The 14979-nt window shown below is 34.1% G+C and overlaps 1 protein-coding gene across 11 annotated transcripts in view; it reads right to left on the bottom strand.

Moving 5' to 3' along the window:
• Dlg2 (discs large MAGUK scaffold protein 2) overlaps positions 1 to 14979 on the bottom strand; it is a 1165863-nt gene that overhangs the window by 480374 nt on the left and 670510 nt on the right. For all 11 annotated transcript variants that reach the window (XM_076843911.2, XM_076843917.2, XM_076843908.2 and 8 more), the window contains 2 exons: positions 7145 to 7289; positions 4739 to 4877 (listed from right to left, as the gene is read on the bottom strand). In XM_076843911.2, coding sequence (XP_076700026.1) covers positions 4739 to 4877; positions 7145 to 7289 — 284 coding nt within the window. The remainder of the gene's footprint in view (positions 1 to 4738; positions 4878 to 7144; positions 7290 to 14979) is intronic.

Genomic DNA, 14979 nt, shown 5'->3' with positions numbered 1-14979 from the left:
AGATTATGTCTCTTATAGATGTATTTAGGTACCTGATTTTCATAACAACCTTTACTGCACTCAGAAGTTGAAAATTAAGTGCCTACATCTTGAAAGAGTAGTTTTACTTTGCATCCTCTTTTATTTTTTTTCTATTTCCATTTTAGTACTAATAGTTTGTATGGGTATCTTAAGACTATTAAGTCAGATGATAAGGATGTGTGGCTTGCATTTTTTCTGAGAACCAGGGAAGAACTGGCCATGTAGAAGTGGAATCTACAGTTGTAGGTAAAATGCAAAGTGGACTTTATTCACAGGTGACTCTTGACTGATTGATTGTGTTTTTTGAAATAGTTACTTTCTTTTCCTAGACCAAAAATTAAATAAGATAAACAATGAACATCACTTTAAAGAAACAGAAGGAGGGCTGGACTGGGTGCTCAAAGCTGGTACTAAATATGAATCTATAAATATTTATAAATATGGGCCTATGAAAAACTTACAAATCGGTCCTTGAGTTCCTTGCCCATCACATGGTGATTAGACTTCATATTTATTTATGGCTCTTCCAACTTTGAAAAGTCTATAGTTTCTGTGCCAAAAACCACCTTGGCATTATTGTTTTCAAGAAGATAAAAACCAGGTATTAATACCACTAGGAAAACTGATTTACAGGGGACTCAGTAGGGACTCTAAAAGATAATTGTATTCAAGATTTTACACTTTGTATTTTCTTTCTCTGTCAGTGGAAAAGCTAAACAATCTTAGTATACATCCATAACAAAAGTGAATATAAGCTCTGGGGATGTAGCTCAGTGGTAGAACACTTGCTTAGCCTTTGCAAGTCCCAAGATGTGGTCCATCCCCAGTATTGGAAGAAAAAATAGTGAATATAAGTCAGGGAAATAGAAAAATACTTACAACAGACCAAGATGTGAGTTTGTTCAATAAAATATTTCCCATTTGATGTGATTTTCTAGGATGTTGGGAAAACATCCTTTTCATAGAAATGTTTTCCTTCTGGTTCAGGTCCCATTGTTAGAGATACATTCCTTGATTTATTATTATTAAAGTAGACCTCAAACATAAGCTACTACATGATCTTAGGATAATAATAAATTCATGTAGCCTCCTGAAAATTACAATAAAATATTCATACATACTATCATATGAAACCTTATAATTCCCAGAGGAAATTAGAAGATCCTTTATCCCAAATCTACAGATGAGAAAACCATGACTTGAAAAAGATTAAGTGATTTGTTCAGTCATGTAGGTAGTAAGGAGGAGAGACAGGATGACAAACCCAGTTAATTTATAATTTCCATGAAAAGAGGTTATTAAAATAAGGGGTAGGAATGGGGGGATGATACCTTCAAAGACTGATCAAGATTCTAATTTTATTTCTATATGCTGTATGATATGAGGCAATTTCTTAATGTCTTTAAGCATTTTTGCTATCGGTAAAAATCAAGAATATCATTTAGATAATATAGAACAATTTATATTTTATGTTATCTATATTATGTGTATGATAAAAACATCATATAGATAATATAGGTATATATATATATATATACACACATACACACAAAGACACAGAGAGAGAGAGAGAGAGAGAGAGAGAGAGAAACATTTGCACAAACCATTTTCCTAGTAAATATCTTTTCTGATCTCCTAACTCTGACCAATACCTATACATTTCCAAGTTCAAAGTTTATTTCTTCTTTAAAATTTCCTTTGGTGCCATAGGCCATTCCTGTGGCTTCTGTGTAAAATTCAAACTCATTTATAAATATTTCCTATGTGCTTCCTATGGTGGTAGAGAGCTCTGCTAGGGCTACATAGAGCATTTCATGGAAGTGATCTAGTTTGTTTCTTTGTGTTAATAATTCCCAGATTTTTAATTTTATCTAAAAGATCTATGACATTTACAAAGAGGACTGAGACAAAGTTGTTAACTTTCATTTTTTAGGCAAGGACATAATAAATAACTACTTTTGACTACCATGATTCTTTTACAAAAGAAAGTCATTTTGACACCAGAAACCATAATCTCAAGATTTTAAAACAATTAATAAATTAAACTTTGTGGAAAACTTTCTGCAGGAGTTGAGTTTGCATAATTAGGGAATAGGCATTGGGTAATCCATTGGTTTGTACATATTTTTCCAAATATAATAGTTCTTAGATGCTACTTCTTAATCAATTTTTCATTTCTAGTGAAACATCAACATTCTAGTAGGAAATATTCAATTAATATTAATGAATGAGGCAATGAATCTGCTTCAGAGCAAATACCTCTGAATCCTTTGGTAATGCTTAGAGCACAGGGTACAAATGAGAAGACACAAGCAATGGTGGGAGTGGTGGGGGAGTGTATGTATGTGAACTGATCTGATTTACTTTACAAGCAAGGAAACAATCATGAAGATGTTGTGAAGAGTTATTAGTAAGTCAGTCTTGCAAGGGAACAGAAAAGGAATAAGAGGAAGGAAGACACTGAGGCATGGTCACTGTAGAAGAAAAGTTGATTCTCTTTCCAGAACATTCCTTGTGTCATCCAAAGTAGATTAGGAATAATACAAAGTACAGTTTCTATAAATAGATAGCATTAATTGAGTATTTATTATGTGTCAGACACTAAGTTCTTTGCATTTGTCATCTCATTGAATTATGACAACAACCTGTTAAGACAGATTCAATAGCTATTCCCTTGCAAAGATGAGGAAACCAAGGCTTGCAATTTCACCAGGGCCACATGGTTAGCCAGCTATAGAGTTAGGTCTCAACCCTGTTTTCTAGTTTTCTTTAGAGCTCATCAAAACTCTCAGATTCCTGGGATAAGCAAAGTTTTATATGATTTGGTTTTTCACTTTGAAATTAAGGAGAAAATAAGAATGTTTCTTCTTAGTCAGGATTTTAACATTTCTAGGGAAACTCAGTTCTACTGAAAAACTCTGTGACCATAAGCAGTTTCCTTTAAACTTTTTGCACTTCAATTTCTACCCTCTAAAATAGGAATGAAAGCCTGTTTTTTGGGAGGATTAAATAGATCCTGTATGTCAAAGAGCTAGCAAGGTGCCCAGATTATGAAGAGGCTTTAATAATTGCTAATTTATTATGGGTCCTAAGGTAAAATGACATTTTCAAATTAAAAACATATCAAATATTAGTGACAGTGTAAAAGCAAATAGATCATTACTCTAGTGGATAAAGGTGTCTCTGTTTACACTTTTTTTTCCAAGAGCCATGAGGATTATCTTTGCTGCAGCCCTCATTTTAATTGAGAGCATAAAGATCAGACACTTCAGCACAGGAAGAAATTTATATTTGATTTACACCACAGATGTACATTTGCAGCTTCAAAACATTCCATCCCTTGGCTAAAGATATAACAAGCTACTTCAGCAAACCTGATATTGCAAAATAAATGGAAAATGCTTAATCATTTAAAAAGATATACCAAAGAATGCACATGCTCCAGTGGGAAGGCTCCTTTACTTTCTTAAAGGCTGATAAATGGCTTCAATTAGACAGGCAGGAGAGAAAACCAAAACAATCCATCTCTTTCATTATTTATACACAAAAACATACAGAAATAAAGTGCACATATCTATATTTACTCTCATTTTTGGTAAAAGGATTATTTAAGGAGAAAGTCAAATTGCAGAGCAATGTGCAAAATATGAATTTATTTTGCCAAATAATTGCCAAGCTCCACCATAGCTAAGTATGTATTTATATGTATACATATATTTATATGTATTTGTATGTATTTATATGTATTTGTATGACATGGGGAAGGTATGAGAAGTTCATGACAAGCTGTCACATTGAGTTCATCTAGATAGGTCCCTCTGGAGGAAGTTTGAGGGAGATTCTTGTTTCTTAATCATCTTTTTATTCCTTTGCTACATGTACAATATAAATATTACTTTGAAACAAAAATATTTAAAATAAAAAGAAACGCACATTTTAATTATTCATCAACCCATTCATTCATCTGTTCATCATTCAATATTTATAGAATCATTGCCAGTGACCATTTAAGTAAACCATGTTGGTCTTCTCTGTGAGCTTCCAAACCAGACTTTTTCAGAGGAGGTCTGGATACATTTGAATTTATTTAGGAGATTAGGATGTAGATTAGAATGTAGTTGCATGTTCTTAGAATCCTGTTCCCATTTGGAATTAACAGGGCATGTTAATTTAAAACCATTTGGAGTTAACTTTATTCCTTTCCTTTTAACCTATAGCTATTGCAATTAGAGGAAGGGTTGATTAATTCCCAAATTTCACTGAATTATACGTGGTTATTGGTGGCAAGCATATGGGATTTTGAGTCAAAAGAACAGAATTTCAGTTCTGAACTCAATCAACTCAATGGGTAAATAATACTGGCATGTGATTTCCCTCCTTTGGAACCTCAGCAGAATCTTCCCTCCTTAAGTTATAACACCTATCTTACACTATGCCTGTAAAGTTCAATGAAATCAAGTATGATTAAGAAATCTTAAGAAATCACAAAGTGATAGATAAGTGTATATTACTCTAATTGTGGTTTTTCTTCCCACCAGAGAACAGTAAAACATGTTTACAAGTATTTGAAACTTTGCACTTGAGGGAAGACTATACTTATTTTGAATGGCACTCAGAAGCTTCAGTCAGTCCCCAAAGCAACAGCTCAGATATTAGGCTAATGTGATTTCTTCCTGGTAATGATAGCAAACCCACTCACCCCACAAGCATATCTGACCTGGTGTAGTCATCTTCAACAAGCATGTGCTTTGGAATTGGCGAGTACCTTCCTGGAGAGATGGGCGGCAGGGAAGTTTTGTATTCTAATGTGCCATTGTTGCCAGAGAGTAGATGGTTTTCCATTGGTGGAGAATAAGCTAAGGGGAGGAGGAGAAAAGAAGTGAAATGAAACTTGTTATGTGGGTGATTCAATGTTCCATGCTATACTTCAGAGGATATGTTAAAAATAGGCGTTGCTACGTGCTGAGGATTTTTTTGTCCCCCAAGAATGAAGAGTTGCTGTTTGTTTGCATTTAATATATACAAGCACATGGTGACCTTTAGGAATGGAAAGATGTAATAACCATTATATTGTAATGTCAATTAGTATAATTAAGTGAAGAGAAGAATTGGAGGGGAGATCTAGCACACATATTTTCAGAATGATGATTAATTTTCTATTGAAATAAAAATGTTAGCTTTCTAATTGCAGAACTCACATTTTTCACATAATTAATATACACTCATCAAAAGCAAAAGGCTCCTAAGGAATGAGTTCTTTCATAAGACTCCCCCCACCGCCCAAATGCCATCTATATTCTCATCCCAGAAAGCCAAGAACTCTGGCCTTTCTTTATACTCCTCTTCCTTAACTCATCTGCTTTTTGAGCAACTGAGAAGATACTTCCTGACTGGGTCACTTGCCCATCACTTTCTCCTCAAATCCACTTTATACATTTTGCAGTAATCCCACCTGAAATCCAGTTCTGATCATGCTGTTTTCTTGCTTAAAGGTTCCCCATTTCCAGTACTGTATTGAATATAGTATAAACTCTTCTCTTTGTCATTCTTATAAAATCGATCCATTTCAATACCCCCTTACACAAATTGTGTTATCCTCAAAATCTGTGCTTCCTTATAACTATACTTTTGTTCCACTGTACCAACTATCTACAGTTTGTGCCTCTTACTCCACATCAGATGTAGAAATCTCACCATTTTTCATGTTACAAGTCAAATGCTACCCTCTGGATAAAGATTTTCCTAATCTTCCAAAAGATGGATGATATATTTTCCTCCTTTGAGTCCCCAAAGGACATTTATTTTTGCTTCCCCTCTGGAATATATATTCCCTCCACTTCTGCCAAATATTGCTGCTATTTATGTATCTGAATTAGCTTACCTTCTAACCAAGCTCCTTGAAGGCCATGATTATATTTCTTCTGCATCCCACATATTTCCTTTTGAGGTATTTTGCACATATCAAGTATCTCAATATGTATTTTTTGAATTTGTTAGCTTTGTTTTTCACAAACAAAACCTGCTTTCTGTCTCTTTGACATTGGCCTTATTTTAAGCCCTCCATAAAGTAGCTCATAGATTGATTTATCCTCATTTGTATAGTTTAAAAAATTCTGAATGTTAAGACTGTTTCTTAGTTTAAGGTAAGGCCAATCTCAGTTTATTGCCTGCTTTTTTTTTTAAAGATATATTTGGGGGCAAGTCATTTTAGAATCTTAATTAAGAAAAGTAATAGCTAATGTAATGAGCAGGTAACAAAATTATTCAACCCTTAAATTTCTCTTAAGTTGAACAACTTCCTTAAGCCTATAATCCTAATTAATGGCAGGTCCTGAAGACATTTCAAGTTTCTAGACTCACAAATGAACTCTCAAAATTTTGGCATAAGCAAGCTTACTTATGAAAACAAAACTATCAAATCTACATCTAAAAAGTGAATGGACCCTAAATTTAGTCCCCAAAGACAGAACCTTAGATGATTTCCTGTTGACCTATTAATGAGAGAAAACATGGGCCTTAAGTAGCAGAGGATTTTTTGAGTACCCCAGCACGGTATCTGAAGTCAGTTGCTGCCTTAGAACCCTTCCTCCAGCCCACTTCTACTGACATAGTCACTATTTACTCTTGATTCCCTGAAATGTAACAAATGTAGGCAAAGGCAAAGTTAAGATGACACCAGAGGATCATGATTTCACCATCTAAGCACAAGATCCCCTTCCTTGGGAAGAAGCATAGATTTTTTTTTTTTTTTGGCTAGCCCTCTTTTCCATGCTGCTGCTATACAGATATGAATTAGGATGAGAGAATATAGATAATATTATGGCATAGAATGATTATGCTTGAGGGGCTTGAGAAATAGTCTTGTGGAATGTGTTGCCCCTACACTATGTAACCACACTCACTGGTGGACCTGGCAACTCATCAAGGCGTTCCATCTTCTAAACACTAGCTGAGGTCTTGTAAAGCAATGTGAGAATGAAATGTAAAATACTCTCTCTGAAGTAGTTCCAGAAACTAGAGAATAGTGAAGGTGAAAACAGAACACTTTTAATATGGTTTTGCAGAATTTTAGTTTTGTATACTTGGCATGCTATTTGAAAAGCATACTGAGTGTAGTACTTACAGTGAGTAATATCAGGTGGACCATAAGGATCAGTCATATAAATGGTGGTAGGTTTGCCAACTTTTAGATAAACTACATCAGATGTGTTCTTCAATATTGCTACTGCTTCTTCATGTGTCACTTCTTCTAAACTGTAGTTGTTTACCTGAAAGGGGAAAAATCAATATTAGAATTAAACCTATGCAGCTGTAGAGAAGATATCTGGTATCATGATATTATTATTAGGTATTGGGAATTGAACCCAAGGGCACTTTTCCAATAAGCTACATCCCCAGTCCTTTTTAGTTTTTTTGTCTTGAGACAGGGTCTTGCTAAACTTTGCAGGGCCTCGCTAAGTTGCTGAGGCTGGCCCCAAACTTGCAATTCTTCTGTCTCAGCCTCCTGAATCACTGGGATTACAGGCATGCACCACCACACTTGGCTTAGAATTATAATCTTATTTAAAGATTAAAATGCAATGATTAGTTAAGTATCTATGTCATACTTTGACAGAACAGGTGGGTTTAGCTTTAGAAAAGCAAATAAGGTATAGTCATTCATGCTATGAAACAAGATTGCCTCTGCCTTTCTCTACGAGGATATGATATAATAGAAATTAGGACAGTATTCATGGAAAGAAGAAATAAGGGGTCAAATGTATTTCTTATTATGTTATAGCTTTTGTGATTAAAAAGTAAACTATTAACTGAAAAAATGAATAAAAAAGACAAAAGAAAATAAAAATCATAATCTTCCTAATTGGATATATTTCTTTAAGTAACCATGACCATATTACAGTCATTCTTTTGGAACCTGTTTTTTTTTTTTTTTTTTTAAATCTAGAGTGACTGTTTGTCCATAACATTGATACTCAATAGCATGAGTGGTGTTTCAGAGAGCATGGCATTGTATGGCAATAATAATGATTTAACTACTCTCACAAGTGCATGTTTAGTTTGCTTCTAATTTTTTGCCACTATAAATAATGTTGTAATAACCCATTTTTCTATATTTATACACAACTTTAATGATTTATTTGGAATAAATCACATACTTGGAATTGCTGGTTCAAATTGTATGAATATTATTAAGGGTTTTTGACAACTCTTCCAAAGTACTCTTTGAAAGATGGATGTGTTTAATCCTCATCATACCAGTATGATATGAGGCCCCATTTCCATACAGTTTCCCCAGCATTGTATTGACTCACTTTAAAAATATTTCCCATCTAACTGTCATTTAAGATGAGTCTATTTTTCAAGGAAAAAGTGCTAATGCTAGAACACAAGGCTTCACAGGTGAGAAAGTTCAATGTATTCTATTGCTATTAGTTTTAACATTAATGACCTTTTCTTTATTGTACAGAGAAGCCTGGAATCCAGGTACCTCTTACTTCATGAGAGTGACATTACAGCAGATATCTGAAGTATTTTTCTGGTATTAATGTAATTTCCCCAGAAAAATCTTGTCTTTGAGAAAATCAGAATATATATTCAAAAAGTATCCTAAATATATATGTTATTCTTATTTTGCTTCTATTTTTATATGGAGCCATAATTTAGTTACTTTTTGCTGGAATGACATAAAATTAAAATAAATGTGTCCAGAACATTGGATTGGATCCCTATATACTATTCTGTCACCTCTTATCCAAGGGAATATATTCTAAGAACTCAGTGGATGCCTAAACCTGCTGATAGTATTTAATGCTATATATACTGTATTTTCTTGTATACATACATAATTTTGAAACAGTTTAACTTATAAATTAGGTATAATAAGAGATTAGCACCAATGGATCAATAGTAATAAAATAGAACATCATTTCATTATACTGTATTAACATTTCCAGTATCACTACTTTTGGACATTGAGGATCATTCTTAGGTAAAAGAAGTGTACTTTGAACACAACCATTCTGATACTAAGATTGCTAATCTCATAACTAATATATAAACTATGTGCCTAACAAGCAGGTAGCATATAGTGCGTGAAAATGCTGTATAAATGTATGATTCACATCCCAACTAGGATGCAGCCAGGATAGTTTGAGATTTCATTGCACTCTTCAGATTGGCATGCACTTTAAAACTTATGAATTGCTCATTTCCAGACTTTTCCATTTAATACTTTTGGGCCATGGTTGACTTAGGGAAATTGAATTCATAGAAAGCAGAACTACATTTGAAGGGGATACTACTGTGCATATTCTCTGTACTAATTTTCACCTTAACTATACAATACCTGGTAGCACTATTTTATTTTATTTATTTATTTTCCCTCACGTTGCTACATAAATTCCATGTGTCAGTTAAACTTTGACAGTGTAACCCAAGATAGGAACCCTGGAACTGGAGGGAGTTGAACCCAACTGATGTTATGAATGCTGACCATAAACTCTCTGTGAAGCAGGAAGCATTTCTGTGAGTTCTTACATTTCTCTCCTAGGCAAGTGATATGGCTCAAATATTTTTGTGTGTCTAGTATTTGGCATGTGTTTTTTCATTGATCAAATGTTCACTGCATACATAGAATATGCAAGGCACTGCTCTAGGTATTAGAGATATAGTGGTAAACCCTAAGAGTGATAATCTTAATATAGCAATCACTTATACAGTCTGTATTAAATGCCAGGTACTATTACCAATTTTACATATATTAACACAAACAAATAGCCTATGAAATAGATGATATAATTACATTTTACAGATGAGAGAAGCATCAAGAGGTTGAGAAACTTGCCAAAAGTCAGTAATCTAATAAGTGGTGGAGGCAGAATTCAAAGCCAGAAGTTTGACTTAGGAGACCATACTCTTAACCATTCAGCTATACTTCTTCTTCCGGATAAACAAGGGCCCTGCTCTCATGAAATCCATATTCAATAGGACACAGTCATTTGTGGAATGATTGCATAGATAATTAGATCCATGCACAGGGGGAGAATGTAGAGGGACTAAAGTTGTGAGAAACACAGTTGATGATAATAGTCCTCAGTACTAGTGAAGTAACAAAAACAACAGAGCTAAGATTTATTAACATTTTCATGTCACATATTTGGGGAGCACTATGTCATATATTGGAATATAAATCATACAACTGATCTTCCCTATAGCTACATGAGGTAGACACAATAAATAGGCCCACTTTACTGATGAGAAAACCTAATGCTTAAAGAAGTTAGCTTCGAACAAAGAGGCCACACAGCCTCCAAATGGCAAAGCCATCAGTTAGTTTACAATCTTCCTGAAAGATGAAAATTAGATGGACCTCAAGTACTATTATCAAAATCTAGGGCTTATACCATCTCTTCCTCTACATGTAAATGTAACTTAAATTCCGAAGTATTTTAAAAGCCCAAGTAATTATTATAGTCCTTGTTTAATCCAATGTGACAGTACACTCTATCAACCTAATACACTGACACAGTAAGAAAACAAATACAAAGTAGCTTAGTATTTCTCACCGTCCCTTCAAAATTTCTTATATATTCACTTAACCACTTATTTTAAGACAGAACCTCTTATACCTAAATAATGAATATATGCAGGAGATGATCACATACGACTTAAAGTGTGTTTGGAAATGAGTTTTCTCTCAAAGAAATGATGGTCTAAGGCAGCTTGGAATGTTGTGACCATGGTCCCAGAAATACCTCTACTGAAAAAGTAGAAGAGGAACAAAATTTGTTGGCATAACACAAAAGGGATGACAAATCAATGGAAAAAAGACCCCAAAGGCTAGAAACTCACTGGATTAGATATTCAATGGCACCAAAGCTCTGTTTCTGACAAGGGCTCATTGTTGGTCTTCCCAGAGGGCAGAAAGTACAGAGCTCATTAGATTATCAGTGAAAGAAGGATATGGTCGCTGCTTATTAAATTCTTCCTTTTCCCATTTTGAAGGTGGGCAGTGAAACCATGCAGAAAATGTCATATTCAAACTGCATTTCCAGAGATTTTTCACACCAGTAGGAAAATCTTTAGACAGAATGCAGAAATTAAGAAAATGGTTGAAGGTATGGAGTGGGAAAAAAAGAGGATACTTGTGGCAATAGTAATGGTAGTTGAAGAAAGTGGTAGTTAAGTGGTTTTTACACGGCGATTGAAGAATTCACATTTGTTTCAGTCATGGAACAGGTGATAATAATCGTTCTGGTACAGAAGACAGAGATCAAGAGCATAAGATTTTGTGTCATGCAGACTTAGATTTCAGCCCTAGCCTTGGTGCTTTTTGGCTCTGTGACCTTAGGAAAATTATTTAACCTTCTAAACCTCAGTTTTGACATCTGTAAAACAGGAATGATAATGTTTACATCCTCAAACTTGTGTTAGCCTATGTAAAGGGACGAGCACATTGAATTACTTATTAATTAATGTCAGTTCTCATCACTATTACTATTGTCATCATTCAACGTTCCCTCCTCCCCCGCCCCAGGAAACAGGATTTCTTCGTGAAAATTTTCCCTGATCATTTTCCTGTAAACATCTGTGAACTGATGAGTTTAATTAGGGTACTGCTGATGAGGCTTCTGTGTGGTCTTTTAAAAAATTCAGAATAGTATGGGATCTGGACCAAAAAGTGTTCTTTTGTGCTGAAGTCTTCAAAATGTTTTTCACAAAAGTGGGTTTGTTTGGGTTAATTATGTGTATGCAATATCCTATGAACTCTCAAGATAAAAGGCCTACAGCTGGAGATGATTGTGTGCAGAGAAAGGGACATTACACTGATTGGCTAGTTGCTCTTGTCATTGTTTTTCATTGTCTTTTTATGTTTTAAAAAATTTGCATCAAGTATCTGCCTATTATGGTGAACACTGAACAACTTGCCTGGTTTCAGGGGAAAAAAATGTTGTGTATTTGAGTGAAGTGCTGTCTGTGGGGTGCACTTCATAGGGGAAGACACATGTGCAGCCTGCAATAGGAAAGAGGACTGAGGCCAAGAAAGAGAGGCTGGAGGTGAGATGACTCATTCTCTCAAACAGAAGAGGGAGCATGGAATTTGAGCACCATGCAAGGAGGTCAAACCAGCTGAAGAAAGAGGTGCCAGGAGATTTGCAAGAAGGGGACATGGCCAATTTTGTGGAAATTCAAGAGTGTAAGCAAACATATATGTGATAATGTAAAGGTGAGAGGTGTGGGGACAGCAGAGGGTGGTGAAGAAGAATGGACAATGTATAGAAAGATACTAGATCTTTCTATCTTCTCAAGAATAACAATATGGTAGAATAAAATGGGAGGTGATTAGGGACATAAGGTTGCCTAACGAATACTGCAAAAAGAGACACTGGAAAGAAAATCACAAACTCCAATATTAAAATGGATCCATGCAAAGGGGGAGAAGGTGTGAGGAACACAGTTGTTCTTGTCTATTGTTTTTGTTATTTCTGTTATTTAAAATGGTTGAGATTAGATCATAAAATATATTAAAAAGGGGAATAATCCATTACATTAATACCAATGATAAGAAAAAATATTTATAAACCAAGAATAAAAATCTCTGCAGTAAATTGAAATGAACTGTAAAATATATTTTACAAATGATAACTATCAATAAGAAATATATTGATAATAGGTAATATTGGATAAGCAATATTCTTTGTGTTTGAACTTTTTAGCAATGAGAATGTTTACTTACAGTTAGAACAAAATTAACTATTTGAGCAAGAACAAGAACAAAAACAAAAAGAAAGAATAGAAAATAAGTATGTGGCCTAATTATGAGATACACATAGGAGGATCTCACAAAATCAAGATAGGAAAGAATGACATTACCTTCTTGTGTATAGTGAATAGATTGAAATTTATTCAAAATTATAGTCATACACTAAACCTTAATGTTCAGAAACAAATGCAACTTGATATAGTGAAGTAATTTTGAATGTAGACTCAGATCTGGCTTCATTTATCAGTTTCATGATTTTATATCAGTTAATATGTTTACTAGGAATTCACATTTCTATGTATAAAATAGAAAAAATAATGATTTGTTTATTGATTTATTTGTGCCTATGAAAATGGAATGATACCATGAACTTGAAGAGGCTCTAATGTAAAGCTGTATACAGATAGAAATCAAACAACCATAATCATATATTAAGCTGCTGCTGACCTGCTGCTAGAATAGTTTTTCCTATTTCAGGCTGTTTCTGTGGAAGTGTTCACTCTGTACCTTGCAAGACATTTACTTCTGCACTGCCTGTCTCTACCTCTAAGATCAGCCTTTCTAGGGCAGTGTTTAAAGGTTATTCATTTTTGAATCCCTCCAGATGATGCATTGTAAATATCTGGCACTTAATAAATGGTGAAATAAGATAAATAAGTTTAAAAATAATAATAATGTTGTAGGAAAAGCAATAAATTCTCCTATTTTATAGGAAGAATGAGGCATCTGTGTTGAGTTTCTATTTTACATTTGCATTGAGTAAGAGGTAAGGAATAGGAATGAAGGTCATTCTAACAACAGCACACATTTATCAGATACTCATTCTGTGTCATGCACAGGATATGAGGATAAAGACCTGGTACAAAAAGTGAGCACCAGGTCATATATGATAAAACTCAAGGCTTCAGTAAGCTTCCTCCATTAATCATTAATACATTTCTTAACTTTTTATTCTATATAAAGAGAAAGTAAATGAAAATAATATTTTGATTGACTGATGCTTCCTCCACAGCAGTGGTTACTAAAATGGAAAGTATGGTATGAGCCTCAGGGCAATCTATTGAGTACAGGAAGAAAATATTTGAATTTTTATTAATAGTTATCACATTCATCTATATATCTCTATATGACTAAAGTTAATATATTATTCACATTTTAAAGCATGCCCCAAAAATTTAACACACACTATATATACATGCATACATATATGTATATATGCTATTTAAAATAGAGAAATATGTGCACACTAGAGGCATTTTTTTGTTTTATTGATGGAATGTGCTATTGAAAGAATTTTAAAATGGCCTAGGATACGCTTAGATCAAGTTCTATAAACAGATTGTTATTACTGAGTATAAGGAAATAAATAAAAAAGGAACCAATAGAAGGTTTTAACCCTAAAAAAATATGTCAATGCAATTGCATTGAATTGTAATTTGTTACATTTGTAATAACCTAGAAGGGAACCCATAAAATAATTATCCAGGTTTTTAAATTTTTTTTTCCTAGTGTTTAAAAAGTGACTTGGATTGCAGGAGACAGAGTTTAAAGGGTAAATAATTCTGAATGCCTACCATGCTTTTACAGGAAATTGGTAAATACACTCTTCTATCTTGATAAAATGAGCATCACCACTGAAGTCATCCTCAGGAGAAGCAGTGGCAGAAGCAGAATGGGCTGGGATGGGGTTAGGTCAAATTAAGACTATTAACTTGGCCACATATCAGAATTACTCAAAAAACTTAAAAAAAAATGTGAAACATCCCCCTACCTCTGAAGTTCTGATTTGATTGTTCAGGGTTGACTGAGGTACAGTATTCACAATTTTCAAAGACTAACTGTAAAATTCCAAGGTAAAACTGGGATTGAGAACCAGAGGGACACAGTAAGTGGTGAAATGAATTTGACTTCAGGATGTATGTATGTCTGAATCTAATTTCAGAATTTACTAGTTATATAGTAAAGATCCACTTTGGAGATCCACTTTGCCATCTCTGAATTCTAATTTTCTCTTCTAGAAAATAAGAATACTATAAATAAATGCTCTTTATACCTCTCACAGATGAATGATGTGCTGTGGGCACACCTGCTTAAGGTGAAAAAAGTGCTGGTGGTAAGGTAACAGCTCTTGGTTCTGCTCTAAGTTTGGAATAAACAATGAATGTCCCTTAATGTCCTGTTTTTCATTCAGATAA

Source organism: Callospermophilus lateralis, chromosome 2 (genome assembly GCF_048772815.1).
Source record: "Callospermophilus lateralis isolate mCalLat2 chromosome 2, mCalLat2.hap1, whole genome shotgun sequence".
Classification (NCBI taxonomy): Eukaryota; Metazoa; Chordata; class Mammalia; order Rodentia; family Sciuridae; genus Callospermophilus; species Callospermophilus lateralis.
This window is presented reverse-complemented; position numbering and strand designations above follow the sequence as displayed.